The sequence below is a fragment of the Sorex araneus genome, chromosome 6, assembly GCF_027595985.1.
Source record: "Sorex araneus isolate mSorAra2 chromosome 6, mSorAra2.pri, whole genome shotgun sequence".
In the NCBI taxonomy this organism is placed as follows: domain Eukaryota; kingdom Metazoa; phylum Chordata; class Mammalia; order Eulipotyphla; family Soricidae; genus Sorex; species Sorex araneus.
The window spans coordinates 111,140,147-111,164,111 of NC_073307.1; the positions used below are offsets into that span (position 1 = coordinate 111,140,147).

Genomic DNA, 23,965 nt, shown 5'->3' on the forward strand with positions numbered 1-23,965 from the left:
ATTTTATTTGTTTTGTGGCCTCATCTGCCTGTGCTCAGGGCTTACTCTTGGCTCTGTGCTCAGGGTTCATTTCTGGCAAGGCTCAGGGGACCATATGGGGTACAGAGGATCGAACCCAGGTCAGCTGCATGCAAAGCAAGGGCTTACCACTGTATAATACCTCTGACCCCCTATAAGTTATCTTTTGGGGGATTTGGGGGCGTTGTGCTCGAGGCTTACTCCTGATTCTGCACTCAGGGAACACTCCTGGCAGGGCTCAGGGTGCCGGGAATTAAACCGAAGTTGAATACATGCAAGGCAAATGCCCTACCCGCTTGCTATTGCTCTAGCCTTCAGGGTGGTTTTTTTTTTTTTTTGGCAATTTTTATACATTTTATTTTCATAAAGTAGTCCACAATAGTTCATTACAGATAACATTCAAATACCTACCCCACCAGTGAGCATCTTCCCACCACAATAAGAGGGAAGTGTGTGAAGGTTGTTGTATTTCATTCTGGGCCCATTTAAGCCCATGTATAAGAGAGTGCAAGCAAGTATGTTAAAACCAAACGAATGTGTGCTACTTTTTAGGTACATCAGTGGGCTAGAGTATAAGCAGCCATGCGCTCCAGGAAATACTGCATTGCTCTCTTCTGGGAGCTTTATTTAATAGTCTCTGGTTCTTGACCGTTAATGAGATTACATGGCGCTGGGGGCGGAGGGTGCAGTTTGTGGGTGTGGCTGCCAAGCTACTGGAAAACTAGGGATCTGGGTGGAGGAGGCCCACTCCTGATTCGAGCAGGCTTGGAGATCTCAGCCATGGGTCCTGCATACCTGGGTTCCTCTGCTGGTTCCTTCATGGGTGAGGCTCATTAGAACGTGTGGAGATGGCCTTGAGCGTGGCTGCAGCTGGATTCTGGAAGTTTTCAGCTGCCTGGGTTCTGCTTGGGGCAGGGAGGGAAACAACCTGCCCCACTCCGAGGTGCCCCATTGAAGACAGCCTGGCATGGAGGCAGGAAATACTGCCTCATTCTCTTCCAGGAGCTATATTTTATAGTCTCTGGATCTTGGCTGTTGATGTCAGTTTGGTTTTTAATGTGCCCACCTAGATGATTTTATCTTGGACAGTAATAAGGGATGAATTTGAATGTCATTCAGGTTTTCCTTTGTAAATTTACATTTGGGATAAAAGATACTGTTTCATGGGAAAAGAAAAGAAATACCTGACAGGGACGCTCCATACAGGAAGGCCAGTCTTGAGTATTAATCCGAGACACAACTGCATGATAGGACATGTAAAATTCCCATTTATTTATTCCCATGTATTTATTTCTAATTTATTTCCTTTTGTATTTTCAGGAGAAAGACCCTTTAAATGTCCGTTTGAAGGCTGTGGTAGGTCTTTTACCACATCAAATATCAGGAAAGTACATATAAGGACACACACAGGAGAAAGACCTTATTACTGCACAGAACCAGGATGCGGGCGAGCCTTTGCCAGTGCGACCAACTATAAAAACCATGTGAGGATACATACAGGTAACAATCTCGTTTTTTTTCTTGGTCTTCTGACTTTCAAATTTAACTCTTGACCCCATAAATCATTTCCAAGTAATTACCTCTTCCTGCCTCTTGATATAAAGAAGAGCAAGTAGGCAACTTTTAAAATGCTTTCGCCTTAGCATTCCTATGTCCGTGTACTCCACAAATAGTTGTGTGCATCTCCTTTGTGTTTGGACACCTGTTTGCCAGGCATCAGAGATACAGAAATAGGTGAGTGTTGTCAAGAGCAGTTGAGGTGTCAAGATATAGTAGATAAACTGTTAGAGATAGTATTTCTGTGTCTCTGTTTTAATTTTTCAGTTTTGACTGTTCAGGATCAAACCCTGCTCCTGAGCACCAGGACATGCCCTTGATCTCCGAGCCACATCCCTGACCCCCCACTGCCTCCCTTTATATGACAGGATGTCGTGGGGTTAAGAGGGGAGCAGCGATCATTGGGATAAAGGAGGGCCATTCAGGGGAGGCTTTCTGGAGGAAGTTGACTTTCTGTTATTGTCCAAAGGGAATTTTTGTTTGTAGTTTGATATTTGGGGGCCATACCCAGCAGTCCTCAGGGTTTACTCTTGGCTCTGCACTTAGAAAGAACTCCTGGCAGTGCTCAGGGGAACCAGGTGGAATGCTACAGATTAACTCTGGGTTGGCTGTGTGCAAGGCAGTGCCCTACCTGCTGTGTACTGCTCTGGCCATCCAAAAGTTTATTTATTTTTATTTATTTTTTTTCCAAAAGTTTATTTTTGGGGACTGGAGCAATGGCACAGTGGATAGGATGTTTGCCTTGCACGTGGCCGACCCGGGTTCAATTCCCAGCATCCCATATGGTCCCCTGAGCACCGCCAAGAGTAATTCCTGAGTGCAGAGCCAGGAGTAACCCCTGTGCATCGTCAAGTGTGACCCAAAAAGCAAAAAAAAGGAAAAAGATAGAAAAAAAAGCTTATTTTTGTTTTATATAGTTTACTTCTCTATTTGGGTTTTTCTTTCTAAACTCTAAAGCCAGTGGTTTATATAACTGGTTGTTCAGAAGCACAGACCACAGCCTGAAGTTGTGTGCTGCATGTGAAGTGCAGGATGGTCTTCGGAAGACTGTGCCCTTTACCTGTGGAATCATTTGTTATCTCTGGGTACTGTCAGAATTGAGTTGAATTCTTGAACACCTTGCTGATATCAAAGAATTGCTCATTGGAGGGGGGAAACCTCCACACACTCATTGGAATTCAGTTCAGAAACTTGACACATGATGCTGATAGCATTGTCTTTAAGATTGTATTTCTTTTTTTGTTTGGGGGGGACCACACCTGGTGGTGCCAGGTATTTTTTTGTTGTTGTTATTCTTTTTGTATTTGGGGCCATACCCAGTGGTGCTCAGGCTTAGTCCTGGCTCTGTATAGGGAGCAAACCCAGATCATCTGCATGCAAGGCAAGCACCCTGCTCTGTGTACACCCTGCTCTGGTCTCTTAAGATTGTATTTCTTGGGGCTGGAGAGACTATATAAAGGTAAAATTACTTGCCTGTCATATAGCTATTGTCACGGCCCTGGTTTGAATCCAGCACCACGTATGGTCCCCCAAGCACTATCAGGTGTAGCCCCTGAGCCCTGTTAGGTATGATTTACAAACAAAATGATAGTTTCTTAGACCAGAGAAATAGCTCCATGAAGCACATGCTCTGTGTGCTGGAGGCATAGATTTGACCTCTGATGCCACATGTCTCTTAAGCAGTGCTAGAAGTAACCCCTTAGCTCCTCTGAGTGTGACCCAATCCCTATTCCCTAGCTCCCAAATAAAATTATATTTCCTATATTCATCAGTCAGCATTTGGTCAGTCTGTATCACAGTGACCTCTGCTTTTAGTTTGACTATTTCCCTTAATATGCCCCTTTCTCTCCCAAAATCAGTCTTTTCATGCCAGTGTCATCTTCACCACGCAGAAGATGGCCCATGTATATGCTATGTCACACTCTTCCAAATTAACATTCCGACTAAGGATGGGAAGCTTTCTAATTCTCTTAGCATATAGTATTTTAAAATAAGTATTTATTTTTTACTTTGGGAACCACAGCAAAGGTGTTCTAACTCAGAGTTTGATCTCTGGGGGACCGTGCAGTGCTAGAGATAAACCCAAAGTCTCACACACCACTTGAGCCACATCCCCATCCCTCAAGTGTAGAATTTCAATATTCTTATAACACAGTATATCTTTATCATACACTGCTTCACCCATATCGGGCTGGTGGCCCCAGCACGGGCCAGTAACTTTCTGTGGCCCCTCTTCGAACTACAGCTGATACTGGTGTTCTTTATTCCACTTTGTTCAGAGGACCATCAGTTTCTCCTTTCCCTGAGAAAGTCACACCACTGTTGTAACTGAAGATCCAGTAATACTGATCCTTCTAGATAAATTCTCAAATTGGCAAAAAACCTGCCTTTTATTTTTATTAAAACGTGGGTCACTGGATGGCCACGAACCTGCCAGTTTGCTTGATGCCATCATATCCTGCTTCTGGAAAGTGGACTGAGATCTTTAGCACGGTGTTACAGCGTGTCCTGGGCTGTGCTGCCGTGGGGAGGGCACATGCTTGTAGGAAGTGCCGCAGGATACTGGGGGCTCTTGGTGTGACGGGTTTCTAGAATTTGACTTTTTCAGTGTCAAATGTCCTAAAGTTTACTAAGTGGAAACAGTGTATTCTGGCAAGGGAAATACACTTGGTAAAGACATGAAGGTATGAAATACCATTGTTTAGTTGGGAGAATTAGGTGGTTCTGTATGACTAGAGTGTAGAGCACAGATAGAAGAGTTACGAGGTGAAGTCAGAGCGTACTTCAGGGTCTGTGTGTTGTGCTGCCCTGATAAAGGCATTTCCTAACCTGGGCCTTAAGGTGCTCGGGGAAAAGGAATGGGCCTCTTCCCTGTGTGGATGTGGTGTGAAGTTCTGGTTTCATTTTAGCTTGATAAATCAAAACAAAACAAAACCAGCTTTGTTGAGGGATAATTCACATGCTGTTCAATTCATCACTTGAAATACATGATTCAGGGGCTGGAGCAGTAGCACAGTGGGGAGGGTGTTTTCCTTGGCACATGGCCAACCCGGTTTCAATCCCCGGCATCCCATACGGTCCCCAAGCACCGTCAGGAGTAATTCCTGAGTGCAGAGCCAGGAGTAACCCCTGAGTACCGCTGGGTGTGACCAAAAAAGCAAAAAAAAAAAAAAAAAAGTATATGATTCAGCCATAAACAGTAACTGATAGTGATAAACAGCTACCCACATAATCCAGTTTTAGATTATTTTTATCCCACCTAAGAGAAACTCTTTGCTTATTAGCAGTCTTATTTCATCTCTACCTGCCATGCAGAAATGGTCACTAATTTATTTTCTGTTTCTTGGATTTGTCCATTCCATACATAATGAACTATTCCATATTTGATGATTTATGTTTCATCCTCTTTCTGTTGGAATAATTTGTTTGTTTGTTTGTTTGTTTGTTTGGGGGCTATACCCAGCAATGCTTGGATACTCCTGGCTCTGTGCTCAGAGATCATTCCTGGCAGTTCTTGGGGGACCATATGGTATGCTGGGAATCAAACCTAGGTTGGCCACGTGCTGTACCTTATCCATTGTACTATCTCTCTGGTCCCTGGAAAATTTTTTTGGCTTTCTGTCACATCATATGTTATTAGTAATTCTTTCATTACTGAATGAATAGTGGTCCATTAGATAGATATATTATACCTTATCCTTTCACTTGTTGTTTTATTATTTACTTTTGTTTGGCAGTGTTCTGGGCTTATTCCTGGGTTTGCATGCAGGGATCACTCCTGGTGGACTCAGGGAACTATATGGGGTGCTGAGGATTGAACCTAGGTCATATATGTGCAAGACAGATGCCCCTACATGCTGTGCTGTCTCTCCAGCCCTAGTTTTACTTTTTTTTTTACTATAAAGAATGCTGTTATGAAAATTTATACACAAATTATGTGGCTATAATTTTTCATTTCTCTTTGTGAATACACCTAGGAGTGGAATTGTTGGATCATGTGATAACTCTGTGTTTAATATTTTGAAGAATATTCAAATTGTCTTCCTGTGTTGCTGCACCACTTTATAATCTCATCAGCAATGTTTAAGGGTTCCAGTTTCTCTGCAGTCTGACAGTTATTATTTGTCTTTTGTCCCCTATACTAGTGGGTGGGAAGGTGTTATTCAACTCATGGTGCTTTTTTATTAGTGTTATGTTTGGGAATCATACCTGGAGGTATTCAAGGCTATTCTTGGCTTTGTGCTCAAGGGTCCTGCTCTTGCTCCGGGGACTCTAGGAATCAAACCAGGGTCAGCTGTGTGAAAGGCCTTACCAACTAGACTATCCTTCCAGTCCTCATGGTGCTTTTAATTTGCACTTTACTGGTGTGCTTTGTTGTCAGCCATCTTTTTATGTGCTTATTGACCACTATAATGTCTTCTTTGAAGAAATATCCATTTGGATCTGTTGCCTGCTTTTCAAATTGCATTGTTTTGTTTTGTTTTGTTTTGGTGCCATACCCACAGACCTCAGGAGTTACTTCTGTGCCCAGGGCCACTCCTAGTGGTGCTTGGTAAGGGATCGGATCAGACTTGAGCCTCCTGCATGCAAAGCATACATGCACTCTCCTTATTAAACTATCTCTCTGTCCTAAAGCATTCTCATTGTAACGCCAGTAGATCGTTTTAAATATTAACCAAAGATATGTGCTAGAATAGAAGATAAGATCAGCTGTGATCAAGTCTATGATATAAGGAATTCCCGCATTATACTCAGCATGGAGTACAATAATCCAGATGCATAAAATGCTCTCAGGGTTGATCAGTTGTGGGGCTGAAGCCATACTACAGCGGGTAGGGCATTTGCCTTGCACGTGACTGACCCGGGTTTGATTCCCAGCATCCCATATGGTCCCCTGATCACCGCCAGGAGTAATTCCTGAGTGCAAAGCCAGGAGTAACCCCTGTGCATTGCCGGGTGTGACCCAAAAAGCAAAAAAATAAGAAAAGTTTGATAAAGTGAACCAGCTGATGCAGTGCACTACCTCAAAAATGCAATCAGGATCTATTTACATATCACCTGGCTTGCTGCCACCTAGTGGTAGTTTTGTTCAGTCAAACTATCAATATGGTCCCTTTCCTGGGTTGGAACTTACCTGCCATTACCACCTAGTTTTATTTTTCTGTCTTGGGGTTTTTGTTTATGGTGGGTTTATTCCATACCTGCCTATGTGTGCAATTGTCACTCTACCAAAATTCCAATATCTTTGCCTCGCCAAATAAAACCCTCTGCTGCTTTTTGTTTGTTTGGGGGGCTATACCCTGGTAGTCCTCAGGGCTTTCTCCTGGCTCTGTTCAAGGATCACTCCTGGCAGTACTCAGGGATATGGGATTCAAAGGATTGAAAGTGCAGGCAGCTTAGCCACAGTACACTCACTCTCTCTCTCTCTCTCTCTCTCTCTCTCTCTCTCTCTCTCTCTCTCTCTCTCAGTTTCTTTCTCTCGCCCCTCTACTTATTTCTCCCTCCCCTTCTCCCTAATAACCACCATAGTTTTTGCTAAGTGTAGTATTGAGGGTTTTTTTCCTTGCCTCTTCATTTCCTTTAGTAATTCATATCCCACACAAGTGAACTCGTCCAATAATTTTTCCATTTTCATACTGTTTCACTTACATAATAGCCTCAAGATCCATCCATTTTGTGCCAAAGGGTGCACTTTTATATATATATATATACATATATATATATATATATTTAAGTAGTAAAGAAGTATTCCATTGAGTATATATACCACAGGTTTTTTATCTTATCTAATCATTTCTTGATGAACATGTAGGTCAGTTTTCTGGTTTTTGGTTTTTAATTTTTTTTTTACTCAGAATCTTTATGAGCAGCGTTTCTTCCAATGAGAGGATTCGTGTTTTCATGTTTTCCAGACAATTTCTAAGTATTTGTCTTATATATCCATTGCTGGATATATGGAAGTTACACTTTGATTATTCCTCTCTTGGTTTTTGGTTTTGGGGCCAGCTCAGGTATCACTCTCAACAGTGCTTGAAGGTCTATGTAGTGGGTCAAACTTCAGTCCCCAGCATGTAGAGCGTGAGCTCCAGTCCTTTCAACCATCTTTCTGTCCCTGTTTTCAGTTATGTTTTTGCTGCATCCCACAAGATCCTGTTGTTTGTCTCATTTTTTTGTTGTTATTCTCCAGGTAATTTCCCTCCCCCCACCCCCATTTTGGGCAACATCCATCTATGCTCAGGGGCTACTATTGGCTTGTTGCTCAGGGATCACTCCCAGTGGTGCCAGGGATTAAACCTGGGCCTCCTGCATGCAAAGCATGCACACCAGCCATATGAGCTGTCTCTCCAGCCCCCCCCCAGGTAATTTTTTTTATTTCTCATTTGATATCTTCATTGATCCAACATTTTTTCCAGAAGCATAATTTTGTTGATTTTTTTTTCTTTTTTTTTTAGCTACACTCACTGGTGCTCAGGGGCTACTTCTAGCTCATTGCTAGGGCACTGCTTCTGGTGGCAGTTGGGGCACTATGCTGTGTCAGCAATCAAACCATGAGCCCTACAAGCAGAGCATTAAACTCTATGCCTGGCCCAGAGCATATTGTTTGGTTTCCATGTGTTTTGTTTTTTTTCTATTTTGGTTGTTGATTTCTAGTCTTTTACCATTATTATTAGAAAAGATGTTTATTGTTATTTCAGTCTTCTTTTGTGTGTTTCCCCCTTTCCTATTGTTTTAATGTCCAAGGGTTTGTGCATATTTGTTTGTGTTGCTTTCACACTTGGTGCCACAGAAAGTCTCGTGTGGTGCCACAAATACAATGTAGCAGGGCTGGAGAGATAAGGTGCTTGCTTCGCACTTGGCCGACTTGGGTTCCACTTATGACACCCCATATGGTTCCCCAAGCACTGCCAAGTGTGATCCCTCAGTGCAGAGTCAGGAGTAAGCTCTGAGCACCGCCAGGTTTGGCCCAAACAGCAAGCGAACAAAAAATATATAACAGTGTTATCTTCCCTTTGCCTAGTTGTTTTTTTTGGTGAGTAATATCTTAGATTGGATGTGAAAAGCCAACTGAAATTAATGTGAAACATGGAATCCCTCTCATATTCCCAAACTGGTACTAGTCCAAACTGTCTATTAGTCTATTTCAAAAGTCCTTTTTTAATTGCCGTTAGGGAAACTGGTGACATAGCTCAACAGACTGGGCACATGCTTTGCATGCAGGCAGCCGGGGTTTGAGTCTCAGTATTGTCTGAGGTCTCTGAGCACCCCTTGGTGTCACCCCAAAACAAAATAAAGTAACAAGCAAAAACAAAGAACCCTGAGGTAGGGGGCTGGAGCAACAGCACAGCAATTAGGGCGTTTGCCTTGCACTCAGCCAACCTGGGTTCGATTCCCAGCATCCCATATGGTCCCCTGAGCACTGCCAGGGATAATTCCTGACTGCAGAGCCAGGAATGACCCCAGTGCATAGCTGGGTGTGACCCAAAAATAAAATAAAATAAAAAAAGAACCCTAGGGTAGGGACAAGGAATATAAAGTACTAGTTATAGTAATATTGCATTTGTTGTTGTTACCAGTATAGATCATGATTCGATCTAAATGGTCTAGCTATAGGTAACAATTAGTTTCATTAAAGTTTAGTTAAACTGGGCAACATCTCCCTCCTGACGTCTCATCTCTTGGTTTAAGAGAACACTACTCAGGCACAGGAATGGTGCCAGATGCCAACCACTTTTGAGCCAAATCAAAAACCACACTAAAGTTGTGTGTGTATTCCCTCATGGCAAGATAGAAAGGGATCTGCCAACTATTTATTTTGCCTTCATTTTTATTTTTGGTCTTTTTCACTTAGGGGAAAAGCCATATGTATGCACAGTCCCTGGGTGTGACAAAAGGTTTACAGAATATTCCAGTTTATACAAACATCACGTCGTTCACACTCACTCCAAGCCGTACAACTGTAACCACTGTGGAAAGACCTACAAGCAGATCTCCACGCTGGCCATGCACAAACGGACGGCCCACAACGACACGGAGCCCATCGAGGAGGAGCAGGAAGCCTTCTTTGAACCTCCCCCAGGTGAGGGTTTGCCCTGTTTAGCTTTGTGTTTGGGAGCCAACATTTTATAGACATGATTTATGATTCATATCAGCTTCTAGAAAAAAACCCAAAGTTTTATTAGCACAATGTGCTGTTGTAATTAATAAATGCTGCCAAGGGAAAGCACATGGGGCTCTGGAGTGCCTGGGGGTGAACTGCAGTCTAGACTGGGGGGTCAGAGGAGGCTTCTTGGGGACAACGGGCCCCTAGGGCATCTGTCCTGCACGCAGCCAGTTTGGGTTCGATGCCTACAGTCTGCATAGCACTGTCGGGTGTGGCCCAAAACCAAAGCAAAAGGTGGTTCTTCTCTGAAGAAATGAGTTTGGGAGAGTTTTGGGTGAGCATAGTTCATGAGGTGAGGAGGCAAAAAGTTTGGTGAGAGAAGGGGAAGTGGTGCAGAGGCAAAAGAATTTTTTTTTAACAAATGGAATAGCATGTGTGAGAAGCCTGGAGATTGGAGAGAGCAGAGTAAGTTAAAGAGAGTGAAGGAAGCTTGACCGGTATCATACTCTGCGTGGGACGATGGTGTGAAGTGAAACTGGAGAGAAGGCAAGGGCAGAGAGATTATTTCCTAAGAGTGGTGAAGCTCTCCCAAACAGCCTTTTCTTGGGGGGGGGGGGGGAATGGTTCTTTGAGTCTGCTCAGGCAGTTCTCAGGAGACCATATGGGGTGCAGGGGATCTGTCCTAGATCAGCGGCATGAAAGGCAAGCACTTGCCTCCTGTTCTGTCTCTCCAGCAATAACTTTTACTTGATTCATGTGCTATTAGTGTTGTACGAGACAAAACCATTCATTTCAGTAAGATTAAACTGTTGGATAAACTGTTTTAGACATTTATAACCTCTGATTTCATTGAAGTAAATTATATAAGAAAACAGGTAAAACAAAGTAGGTTTTTCCAAAACATAGTGTGTCAGAGCTGAGAGTGAGCTCAACAGGCTAAGCTCTGCATGTGGGAGACCCCAGCAGTGCAGTCACCGGGCACTGCCAGGGCTCAGCCCCAGGCAGAGACAGGAGTAGCCACAAGAACCACCAAGTATGACTCAAGAACCAAAACAGTTTGTGTGTGTGTGTGTGTGTGTGTGTGTGTGTGTGTGTGTGTTAATGAATACACGTAATTTTACTATATATTTTTTTGTTAATATACAGTATGCTCAGTCTGTAACAAATTTTAGCTTCCCAGGGAACACAGAGTTTGACTGAAAAAAAATGCTTTTATGAATTTAAAAGAAAAGTTAAATTTGGTAAATGTAGGCATTCTTAGGAAAGAGGAACAAAGAAAACAGAAATCAAATGAGAAAATAGCTGCATATATTAACATGTGAAGAAACAGAATAGACTTTCCTCTGCTTCCAACTTTTGGAAAGTTTTGAAATGAAGTGCAAATGAAAACTTCTCAGCTTATTTAAAAAATTTATTTTTGTAAAGTTGTTCACAATAATTTATTACATTCAATATTTCAACAACAATCCCACTACCATTATTTCAAATTTTCCCACCACCACTCAAGCCTGCCCCAAAGGCAGATGCTAAATAATTTATTTTGTATTGCTTATTACAAATAATCCACTAAAAGTGATCCAAAAAGGTTTCCTTAGAGGAAAATGTGTGAAAATTTTTGTATCTCACCTTGGAGTCATTAAACCCCTGTATAAAAGATCACTAATGTGTTGTTACAGATTGAGCCTTGTATGCATATATATATATATAACCAAGCTCCTGGAAGACATCTGATAGCCTAGTTGTCCCTCTTGGAGAACCTGGCAAGCTACCATGAGTTTACAACTTGCACAGGAGAGCTGGCAAGCCTCCGGTGGCGTATTCATATGCCGAGTACAGTAACAATGATGGGTCTCATTCCCCTGACCCTGAAGAGCCTCTAATGCAGCACTGTTGGGAAGGATAAATAAAAAAGAGGCTGCGGGGCTGGAGCGATAGCACAGCGGGTAGGGCATTTGCCTTGCACGCGGCCGACCCGGGTTCTAATCCCAGCATCCCATATGGTCCCCTGAGCACCGCTAGGAGTAATTGCTGAGTGCAAAGCTAGGAGTAACCCCTGAGCATCGCTGGGTGTGACCCAAAAAGCAAAAAAAAAGAAAAAATTAAAAAGAGGCTGCTAAAGTCTCAGGGCTAGGATGAATGGAGATGTTACTGGGCCCACACGAGCAAATCGTTGATCAACGGAATGACAGTGATACAGTGATATATATTTATATATTTATCAAGATTAATTGCCTTCTACTTTACACCCCATCAAATGTGGTGTGCTATTCTTGGTATATCAGCGTCATAAAGTATGAGATGTAGCACAGCAGTGAATGCAGCCACGCACTCCAGGAATTCTAAAATTTTAAATAGGGTGCTAGAGCTGGAGTTGCATTTTTAACTGTATGGAGATTTTGACGTCTGGAGGCATCTCTACAGCATGTTGCTCTCTTCTGAGATTTGTTTGCGAATCTCTGGATCATGGCCATTAATGAGCTTATGTGGCACCAAAGGCAGTTCATGGGGGTGACTGCCGGGGACTGGGAAGCACAGGGAGAAGGGAGGAGGGTGTCCACTACCAAATCTGTGTGAACCTGGAAGTTTCAGTCACAAAACCTACATACCTGGGTTTTTCAGCAGATTTATTCTTTTGCGTGATGACGAGCTCATCCTGAGCCTGTGAAGGTCAGCCATGAGCATCATGGTGATTGGGTTCTGGAGTTTGCAGCTGCCAGGGTTCTGTTGGGTCAGGCGGAAGGACTTATCTGCCCCCCTCCAAGGTACCCTGGATGAAGTCAGCCTGGTGCAGGGTGAGGGGCATCTCTCCCAGAATAGTTTTGTCTTCCTGTTTCACTGAATACCTCCTAAATGTAGTCAGTTTAAAAAATCAAAGAAATACCCTTTCCATTTGAAGCACTGAAAAATTTAAAGTAAGCGAGTTGCAGATTAAAATTATTCACTCCCTGATCAAATAATTCCCAGTAATTCATTGTTTTGTTCGGTTGGTTTGGGGGCCATAACCAGTGATGCTCAGAGCTTAGTCCCAGCTCAGTGTTCAGGAATCATTCCTGGCAGGGCTTGGGCTACTAGATGCACTGCCAGAGAGCGAACTAGTCTGCCACATGTACAGCAAATGCCCTGTACTATCTTGCTGGCCTCTAGTTCTTTATTTTGTAGCTGAGCAATGTAAGTATGCACGATTAGATACTATTGTAGAAACCCTTCCAGTTGGAAAGCAGGCTGTAATGATGTTAAAGTCGGTTTAGTAGTCTTCTTTTTTGGGGGGGCGGGGGTGGGGCGCACATCCAGCAGTACTCATGGCTCTGTGCTTAGGGATCAAACCTGGTCAGCCACATGCAAGCCAAATGCCTTGACCACTGTACTTTTGCTCCAGCCCCTCTATGTTTAATTTTTTCTGCTGCTGTTGTGATGACCTGAGATCGCCCACACATTTAGGGTGTTTGCCCTTTCTAGTTGCAGTACTCACATATGTGCTTTCTGGGGCTCACGCCTGTGGCCCCAGGGCTCGCTCATCTTTTAGTGTCCATGTGTTAGTGTTCATGCATACCTGGCTGTGGTGTACCAGAGCTCACACACTGCTGTAGGGCCCGGGGAAAGGGAGTTTCCCAGACAGCAGAGTCTAGAGAACTGCTCTGAACGCATGCAGGTAGCACAGGGACCAAACTCAGGGCCTCGTATTTTCAAGGCAAGTGCTCTTTGCCACTGAGCCAACTCCCAGGTACCACACATTCATGGGGCAGGGGTGGTATGTTTGAGGTTGGGGACAGTAACCAATAATGCTCAGGAGCCATTCCTGGCTGTGTTTAGGGGTCACTCCTGGCAGACTTGAGGGACCAGTGGGTGCCAGGAATCAAACCGGGGTCAGCTGTGTGTCAGGCAAATACCTAAACTTCCCTGTATGATCTCTCCAACCCCAGACTCTTCCATCTTTTTAAAGTTTCTTTGGTCTTTCCCTTAAATGTCGATATTTTAGATTGTCACAATTTCTTATGTTCTAAAAAATGTCTGAACTCTACTATCATTTTGCTAATTTTAAATTTGATGAATATCTGATTGCATCTGTCCAGTACCGGCATGTGTTACATAGAAATCATGTTTATTTGTCACAGAGTCCATCCCAGTGGAGCGGCAAAAGCAATTATATATTGTTCCATGACTGTCCTGAGGATATATTCAATTTAATCTAGTTTTTATCAAGTGGAGATAGGATCTTTACCAGACAGCTGCTTCGAACACAAATTAAACCTTTGTGACTCTTTTAAAAATGAGAAAATAGGGGACAGAGAGATGCACGGGGGTAAGATGCCTTCCAGCAGCTGACCCTGGTTGATCTCCATGCATCACATGTCCACGAGCATTGCCAGGAGTGATCCCTCAGCACAGAGCCAGGAGTAAGCCCTGAGCACATACAGGTGTGACCCCAAAACTAAAAAATAATAATAAATTAAAGCTTGAAAGTGAGGCCAAAGAGTTAGTACAAGGGTTAAGGCACCCACATTCCTATTTAGTCCCCAGCTCCCTGTGGTCCCCAGTTACCACTGGGGTGTAGCCGAGCATCCTCTTGTCTTCTCATCAGCCCTTTTGGCAAAGAATCACTCAAAGGGGTCCCCAGACCACCTGACCACTTCTTGGGAGTCCACATACACAAAGTAATAATGTGATGAAAGCTACTGCAATTCTTGATGTAAATGTTTAATAACTCAGCACATTTCTGCTTCTCCTGAAAGAAAGCATAAAATGAGGCCCTATAGCCATGCCACTGGACACCACACCAGGCTGTTTTCACTCGGGTCTCCCCAGAGGGGGGCGGGTGAGAGCCCTCCCCGCCCCAAGACAGCCGACCTCCACAACCCAACCGCCGCCACACTCCAGGCTGCACCCCACACACTCGGGCCCAGCCTCACATATGAGTGAACATATTCCTGTCCACAAAGACACATCATAAGACACTCTCTACCCATTCTCCATAATTACCACACCATATTTCATGGGGTTCAGACAGTAGGCAACAAATCATAGAGGTTTTATATATATATATATACGTATACACACACATATATATGCTTATATACATATTTTCAGATATATATACTGAAGCTCACATCACCCAAACTTTAACAACATGCTAATGATATCCTATAGAATGTCTTAATGGTTTCTGCCAAAATAGAACAATCTTCACACTGTTTCCTATGTGAACACTTTTTTGTAAACATGTTCAGCAGTTCTTCACAACAGCCAATGCAAAATATATTCTTACAGTTTGCTTTGGGACAGGGATTGGGGTTTGGGATGGAAACATCCCGAATTTGGTGGTGGGAAGGTGTGATGGTGGTGGGATGGGTGTTTGAATATTAAATTTAATCAAATATTGTGAACTAACTTACAAAATAAAAATATTTTAAAATAATAATTCAGCACATTTCCCTCAGCAAGTTGACTTTAGGTGTCCTCTCTCCTGAATCAAACCTGTGTTAGTAACAGAGACTGTTCAGAGATCTCTGAGCTCACTGTTCTGTCTTCAGCATGAGGAGACTGAACAAACAGTTGTTGGGCAATCAGCAGGAATTGGCGTCCTCCTGCTCGGACACTGCCAGGAGGACACAGAGCTGAGCTCCCTTCCGCCAGTTTGTGGTGCTACAACCTCGACCTCTCTCAGTTGTTTTGAATAAAGTGTGCCTTTGTATATACACATACATTTTTCCCCTCAAAAGAAACCCTCATTTACCTTCTTTCTGCCTTCATGGGAAGTTGGAAGTGGTAGGAGAGATCCATTATCTTCCTGGTTGCCAAGTGTAGCAGTAATGGGCTTGTTGAAATTGCTATTTACTTTCTGACTCTTCGTGAGATAAAGAAGGGGATAGGAGTTTCTGTTCTATCACTAGTTAAATGATTAACCTTACTCTGGATAATGTGCTATTTATTGTCTCTACACAATGATGTCATTAAGTACTGAAGACTTGCAATCAATCACTTGTGTTAAAGAGTAAGGAACTTGGTAGGTTGTGTTTACACTCCATTCTAGTTTTGTGGTTAATGTTTATGAAGATTGTCTTATCATTTTTAACAGCTTCTTAAGTGGCTGCAAGAATTTGGCTTATACTTGCCAACATTAGAAGGATTATTTGCTAGTCAGTATTCCCAGACAGTTCTTTTCCCACACTCTGCCTCAACATATATGCATAGTATCATAGGATGATTCTACCTGAGAATAAGAGATGGAGAGCTACCAGAATTAGAACATTTACAATTAGAACATTTACAATTTCTTTTTTATTTTTCTTTGGGATGTAGCATTGTAGTGCCCCACCTAGTGATATTTAGGGGCTACTCCTGGTTCTGTGCTCAGGAGTTATTCATAGTGGTCTTTGGGGGATGATGGTGGAATCAAACCTGGGTCTGCTGCATGCAAAGCAAATACCTTAACCTACTCTCCAGCCCAAATACTTCAGGTTTTTTTCTTTCTTCCCTTCCTCCCTTTTTTCTTCCCTCCCTTCCCCCTCCTCTTCTCTTTTTCTCCCTCCCTCCCTTCCTTCCTTACTTCCTTCTTTCCTTCCTTCCTTCCTTCCTTCCTTCCTTCCTTCCTTCCTTCCTTCCTTCCTTCCTTCCTTTGCACCCTTGGTAGTGTTCAGCTTGCTCTTCACTCCGGAATTACTCCTGGTGGGCTCAGGAAACCATATGGCATGCCAGGGATCAAACCCAAGTTGGCCACATGCAAGATAATTGTCCTATGCTGTACTGTCTCTCTGATCCAAACACTAAAAATTTCTTATAGAAAGTTTTGATTTGACTTGCAAGAGTGGAGGTCGAGGAATTAGAAGGTTCTAGAAGCCATTTTCATGATTTAGAATATAACAAACATACTTGAATTTGTATGTTTCCATAAATTTAAAATAAACTTTGGTTTCAAAGAGCTTGGGTGATTGGTCAATAAATGATTTATTTATTTTAAACAGGTCAAAGTGAAGATGTTCTTAAAGGGTCCCAAATCACATATGTTACAGGTGTAGAAGGGGATGACGTTGTGTCTACACAAGTCGCCACAGTAACCCAGTCTGGTTTGAGTCAACAAGTTACCCTCATATCCCAGGATGGGACTCAGCATGTAAGTAACAACTACAAGTTAAATAATATTTCTCTGAACCTGGACTTGATTTATAGATTGAGTCTCAATTGAAGACACCTTATACTACCTATGCACAGTTTGACCTGCAACTTGTTTTCAGTGCTAGAACTCCTGAAGGTTTTTTAGTAGTCTGCCAAAAGACAATGCATGTAAAGAGAGATTTGTGACTCCATAAGGTTCAGATATTGGTAAAGTTTACAGAGTAGACAATGAAGATCAGAACCAGGTTGTAATTGAGGACTTGAAAAGTGTTGGAGAGAGCCTGGAGTAAGCCCTGAACACTGCTGGGTTTGACCCATTAGCCAAAATTGGGAGTGATGGATCCACAAGAAACACAATTTAGATTAGTGCTAGAGCTTGGTAGCTGAGTGGATCTAGGAGGTGAGTATAGAAATCAACAGAGACTTGACTGAGGTGATGATGATATAGTTTTATTTATGTTTTTTTTTTGTTGTGTGTGTGTGTGTGTGTGTGTGTGTGTGTGTGTAGCGGATCCTCTGCAGCAGTGTTTGGGGACCTGGGGCCATTCCCACTGACAGTCAACTCAACTGTGTATGCATGTACAGGGGTCTGGCCTTTTCAGTGCTGGTGGCCCAGAGGGTTACACCCAGAGGTACTTGGATGGGGGACCCTATACTCCAGGGATTGAACTTAAGACTTTATATATGCAAGCCAGGCTCTCTACCACATCCCCAGCATGGGTTTCTGCTCTTTCCAAAGAGATCTCTTCCTTATCCCCACCTCAGAGCTTGATCTTCCATGATTAGTTAGTAATTGTTAACATGTCTGTGTTAACTTAGAGGCAGAATTGAAAGTACAAAATAGTTGCACCTTTCTATTTATGCCTCTTCCTTTTGATATTAATTCCACAAAGTACATTTTGTCCACTGATTGGCAGGCAAGATCAAACTTCTCTTTTGTTCCTTTGTTGCGGGGAGGAGGTATTTTTGAACTATACCCGCTGTGCCGAGGGGCTGTTCCTTACTGTGTGCTCAGGAATAATGCCTGGTGTTTCTTGAGGGACTGTGAGTGTTGCTGGGGAGCTAGTCAAACTTGGGTGACTACATGCAAGGCAAGTACCTTACCCTGTATTGTCTCTCTAGCCCTAAATATATTTTCTAATTCAATTTTTTGGGGCATCACACCCAGCGTTGCTCAGGGGTTACTCCTGGTTCTTGAATCAGGAATTACTCCTGGTGATACTTTGGGGACCATATGGGGATGCCAGAGATTGAACCCGAGTCAACCATGTGCCTATCCACTGTACTATCGCTTCGGCCCCCATTGCTTTTTTTTTTTTTTAAATTAAGGCACCATGATGTACAAAATTGTTTATAATAAAGTTGTTTCAGGCATACAGTGTTCCAACACCAGTCCCACCACCAATGTCCTCTTCTCTTCACCTGTGTCCCTCCCACCTCCCAGTAAACATTATAGATATTGCTTAAGTGTCAGAACTAATGTGAAAGATTACAGTAAAAATCTACATTAAAAAATGTATGCAGCCAACCCGGGTTCAATTCCCAGCATCCCATATGGTCCCCCGAGCACCGCCAGGAGTAATTCCTGAGTGCAGAGCCAGGAGTAACCCCTGTGCATCGCCAGGTGTTACCCAAAAAAGAAAAAAAATACTGATCAGGGGCTTGAACTGATAGCACAGCAGGTAGGGCTTTTGCTTTGCACGTGACCGACCTGGGTTCAATTCCCAGCATCTGATATGTTCCCTCGAGCACTGCCAGGAGTAACTCCTGAGTGCAAAGCAGGAATAACTCCTGTGCATTGCCAGGTGTGGCCCAAAAAGCAAAAAAAAAAAAAAAAAAGAGAGAGAGAGAGAGACAACCGATCAGACGTAGAACAATCAGTATAAAACAGGTTTTAATTCGTTATTGAAAAATGAATAAAATTCCTTAGCAATCTAGGAATAAACATACCTTTCTTAATCTTGTAATTTGTAGAGGGCATCCATATGCGCCATTAGTGAGTGCCATACTTAATGCCACATATTGGGAGTTTGTGGTGTCCTTTGAAGATGTTCTTTCATGCTGAATAGGTTGTGTTTATACATGCTTGTGAATTGCCCAAAATATAGATGTCTAGATCTGGAATTAAGGACCAAGAAACCAAATATTTCCAAGGTATTTTTTTTCAAAGTTTGAGGTGACATAATCCAAAATAATATAATAGTATTCTTGTATTTAACATTTATCTAAATGAATGATATCTTTTGTAAATATTATCTATTAAAAGAATTCTGATTTGGGGGGAAAAAATAAAGAAGTTCTTTTAACACTTCTTGCAAAACTGGTTTCAGGGCTATGAATTTCTTAAGCTGTTACATGTCCGTGAAGCTCTGTGTCATTCCTTCAGATATGAGTGATAATCTAGCTGGAGAGTGTTCTTGGAGAGGTGTTCAGTTCATTGAGTTTTTGTACTATCCCTTTTGTATTCTTATTTGATAGATCTGCTGTACGTCTTATGGTTTTTTCCTTTGTGTGTAAGTTCCTTTTTCTGTCTTTGTCTCTATCTTGGGATATTTTGTCTCTTTCTGTCTCAGTATTCTGTTTCTATATTTGGATCTTATCGTTTTGAGTATAACGTATCTTGGAGTTTTACTACTTGGGTCTGTTTTCACTGGAACAATTCCAGCCTCTTGGATCTCAATACCTGAATCTGCAGCTGTGAGAAATTCTTGTCAAAGATTTCTTTAACTATTGTTTTTTTCTTCCTGTTCTTCAGGGACTCTGATAATTCTGATATTGTTCCTCTTGAACTCATCCCATAATTCACTGGTTTGCTATTGATTTCTTTTTTTTTTTTTTTGGGTCACACCTGGCCATGCACAGGGGTTACTCCTGGCTCTGCACTCAGGAATTACTCCTGGCGGTGCTCAGGGGACCATATGGGATGCTGGGAATCGAACCCGGGTCGGCCGCGTGCAAGGCAAACGCCCTACCCGCTGTGCTACTGCTCCAGCCCCTGATTTCTTTTCAGACTATTTTCCACCTTCCTATCAGTTTCTTCCTCCTCATCTCTGAGCTCCTTCATCTTTTTTTGAACTTCTGTTATTCTGCTGTTCATTTTTTTATATTATCTACTGTACTCTTCATTTCTGCTTATAATTGCTTATAATTAACTAATTTTGACTCTCATACTTTCTTGTACTTTGATGACTACCTGAGCCATCAGTTTTTTTGGAGCTCATTAATTCTCATCTTGGTCTCACTAACGTAATTATCTGAGAATTTACTGAGCTGATGTTGTTTGTGCCTTCGTGATATTTCCGTTCATTGAACTTCGTATTTCTGTGTTTTCCTCATTGGTTTTCTTGTGTTCTTCTTTACAGGGGGTGAGTATTTGCAGTTAGATTTCCTGGAAAATACTGAGAGATTAGGCTGAGTGTTGCTGTCTTCCTTCTCTGCCCATCTTAACCAAATGACCTGTAGCATGACTGTGAGCAGCATGTAATTTGCTGATCACAGATCTGTTGGGTAACTGCTTATGTGGCTGCATGCTTCAAAAACTGTGGCGTGGGACCATTAATATGCACAGGTTAGATGTGGAGGCTGCTAGCACCTAGTCAGAGGGAGGGGCCCCGCCTTTGTTCTCAAGTTGGCCCAGTGATGTCACTATCACTATCACTATCATCCCATTGATCCATCGATTTGCTCGAGCAGGCCAGTAACATCTCCATTCGTCCTAGCCCTGAGATTTTAGCAGCTTCTCTTTACTCGTCCTTTCCAATGGTGCTGCATTAGAGGCTCTTTTGGGGTCAGGAGAATGAGACCCATAATTGTACTGTTACATTTGGCATATGAATACACCACGAGGAGCTTGCCAGGCTCTCCTGTGCAGTCAGGAAGCTCTCAGTTGCTTGCCAGGTTCTCCGAGATGGAGAACTAGGCTATAAGATGTCGTGCGACTGTGCACTTCCAAGAGCTTGGTTTTATAGTCTCTGGATATATAGTTTCTGGGTGGAACTGCCTAGCTACTGGAAAAGGGAGATCTGGGCAGAAGAGGCCCAGTCTCAATCTGAGCAGGTTTGGAGATCTCAGGCCCGGGGCTTGCACACCTGGGTTCTTGATGCGTGAGGCTCATCCAAGCATGTGGAGAGTGGCCTCGAGCATGGCTGTGGCTGGGTTCTGGACGTCTTTGGCTGCCGGGGCTCTGCTCGGGGCAGGGAGGGAGACTCAACCAACCCCCTCCGAGGGGCCCTGATGAAGACAGCCAGGCATGGGGGCAAGTGATGTCAGCTGGAGATTAATCTCACCCAGAGTGGTGGAGCAGCAAGTAGAAGTTGAGGGACTGTGGTGTGAGTCCCTTTCTAATCCAGTTTTTTTTTTTCCCTTTTTGGGTCACTTCTGGCTCTGCACTCAGGAATTACTCCTGGCAGTGCTCAGGGGACCATATGGGATGCTGGGAATCGAACCCGGGTCGGCTGTGTGCAAGGCAAACACCCTACCAGCAGTGCTATCACTCCAGCCCCCAATCCAGTTTTAACTCACTGTCAATCTTAAGGCATTTTTAAAATTAGATCAGCGCAAACAGAGAACTTCTAGGAGTCATTCTCTCCCTCTTTCCCTAAATTTTAAGAAACTTCCTTTATAGCAGCCCCAAAACTTAGGAGGCAGCTTCTCTTAGGAGAGTCTGTTATGGGTGAGAGAGGTAATACAGGAGTGAAGATGGATGCTTGCTTGGTTTGCATGAGGCTGACCCCGGCTTGATCCCTATTAGTTCATGGTTCCCTGAGCACCCCAAAGCAACCTCTGTCCATTGTGGCCTGAACACACCCTAAACCCCCAAAAGCATAATAAACTTACCAGGAAAAAAAAGTCTGTTCCATTGTGAGATATTCTGTTGCTGAGTTGACCGCTGACTTCTCTTCTTACCATATAGCATGAGTCTTATCCCTTTCTGTATTTTCCAAAACAAGTGTTTTCCCCCATACCAGTTTTATTTTTTTCTACATGTGACCTTCCATTTCTTTCAGAAATTGTATTTCTTTTCCTTTGGTCAATTTAAAGCAACTTTTATTGAGCATTAGCATAATACCAGACATCTTGGAAGCTTGCATAGGGAGTACAAGAAAGAAGGTACCAGAGTCTAGTAAGAAGACAACATTGCTGAAATGAACAGTTTCTTATGATGACTGGTATGTGGCGCCAGAGAAATAGCTCAGCAGGCTGAGAGCATACGTGTGTGTCTAGGTTTTTCCCTAGTACCACTAGGAACAATTCCTGAGCATAGATTCTAGTCCTTAAATTCTGAGCACTGCCAGTGTGGCCCCTCAAAAAAAGATTATGAACAGGAGCCAGAAAGATTGCACAGTAGATAAGGCACTTGCAGATGGTCCTCTGAACCCCCGTCTTGCCTCACCCCTACTCCCACGGGAGGGAGTAGGCCTCGAGGACAGCTGAGTATGACCAAAACACCCCCACCAAAAAAATTTTTTTTCCTATATGTGCTATGTAAGTGCGATGGCAACCTGGATAAAGGACCAAATTATTCTTTTTGAGGGACTCTTGGAGGCCCTTGCAGAGAATTCCATTCAGTTGGTCTTGAAGTTTTCTATTTTTATTTTTTGTGTGCTCAGATCTTAAAGTAATTTTATGAGTTTTCTATGCAGTAAGTGAAGATATAACACTCTCTGGGTATAAATGATTAGTTGTGGCTTTAGTCCAGATGCTGGTGTGCAGGTAGTGGAAGGTAATCTATGAATATAGAGAAGCTGTTAAATGACAGATCGTGCAAGGTCGCAAATACCCGTACAGAAGATGAACTGAAGGGATGTGGGAGCGGCAGGGGAGTTAAGCAGAAAACATAAGGAACTTTGTTTAAAAAATATTAGGGTACCCGATGGTTATGCATACATAGAAAGTTGTTGTGGGGGGCCAGAGCAGTAGCACAGCGGGTAGGGTGTTTGCCTTGCACACAGCTGACCTGGGTTCAATTCCCAGCATCCTATATGGTCCCCCAAGCACTGCCAAGAGTAGTTCCTGAGTGCAAAGCCAGGAGTAACCCCTGTGCATCGCCAGGTGTGACCCAAAGAGCCAAAAATCAGAAAGTTGTGTTATTGCAGAAAGTCAGATGTGTGAGAAAAATAACGGTCTAAGTGCCTGTAGAGATTGAGAGGAGGAAATGCTTTTTTTTTTTTCTTGGTCACACCCGGCGATGCACAGGGGTCACTCCTGGCTTTGCACTCAGGAACCATCCCTGGCATTGCTCAAGGGACCGTATGGGATGCTGGGAATCGAACCTGGAGGAGATGCATTTTAAAAAGTACTCAGTGTGGGTGTGCTACACACTTACAGCAGGTAAAGTACTTACCTCGCACACAGCCAATCCAGGTTCCATCCCTGACATTGCATATAGGGTTCTGAGCCAAGCTAGGAGTAAGCCCTGAGTATTACAGGGTGTCCCCCCCAAAAAAAATTTTTTTTAAGTATTTTTTTTACCTGATCATTTCTTTCTGAGACTGTTTATCCTGCTGTAAAATGTTACTTGCTTTTACAGAGAGACTTATACAAGGTTTAGGCCTACTTGTTTCCCCCCTATATTTTATTTTTATTGAGGTAACATGGCTGCAAGAGTGTTAATGTTTATGGTTTTGGTATACAACATTAGTACATCTCCACCACCATCAAGTGCCAAAAAAATTCTCCCACTGCCCTTATATCAAATCTGGTCCATTCCTTCCTTTCCCCAGGCCCTTTAACCCCTGCTCTCTCAGACTTCATAGCCTCAATTTTATTGTTGTAGTCCAAACACTTGTTTTCACTGAGTACTATTCATTGCCTAGATTTATTTCTCTGCATATAAAATATGAGTGATATAATTTTTTTAAATTTATTTATTTTTTTAATTTTATCACCATGTGGAAAGTTACAGAGTTTATGTCTCAGTTATACCGTATTCAAACACCATCCCTTCACCAGTGCCCATATTCCACCACCAAAATCTCCGGTATACCCCCCGCCCCCCACCCCAACTGTATAACTGATGGATTTCACTTAATTTTCTTTTCACCTTGATTACGTTCCATATTTCAACACAAAACTCACTATTGTTGTGGGAGTTATACCCCCAAACAAGATAACCCTATTAAGGAAGCATTTGATAATTAGTTTTCCATTAAAAGATTGTATGTTTTCAGGTTCTAGAAA

General features: G+C 42.9%; 1 protein-coding gene across 9 annotated transcripts in view; it reads left to right on the top strand.

Moving 5' to 3' along the window:
* The window catches only part of ZNF143 (zinc finger protein 143), a 72,838-nt gene that overhangs the window by 43,222 nt on the left and 5,651 nt on the right, over positions 1 to 23,965 (top strand). For 7 of the 9 annotated variants that reach the window (XM_055143900.1, XM_055143898.1, XM_055143897.1 and 4 more), the window contains 3 exons: positions 1,339 to 1,518; positions 9,425 to 9,652; positions 16,636 to 16,784. In XM_055143900.1, the coding sequence (XP_054999875.1) occupies positions 1,339 to 1,518; positions 9,425 to 9,652; positions 16,636 to 16,784 (557 nt within the window). The remainder of the gene's footprint in view (positions 1 to 1,338; positions 1,519 to 9,424; positions 9,653 to 16,635; positions 16,785 to 23,965) is intronic. The other 2 variants (XM_055143904.1, XM_055143906.1) reach the window with 1 other exon arrangement.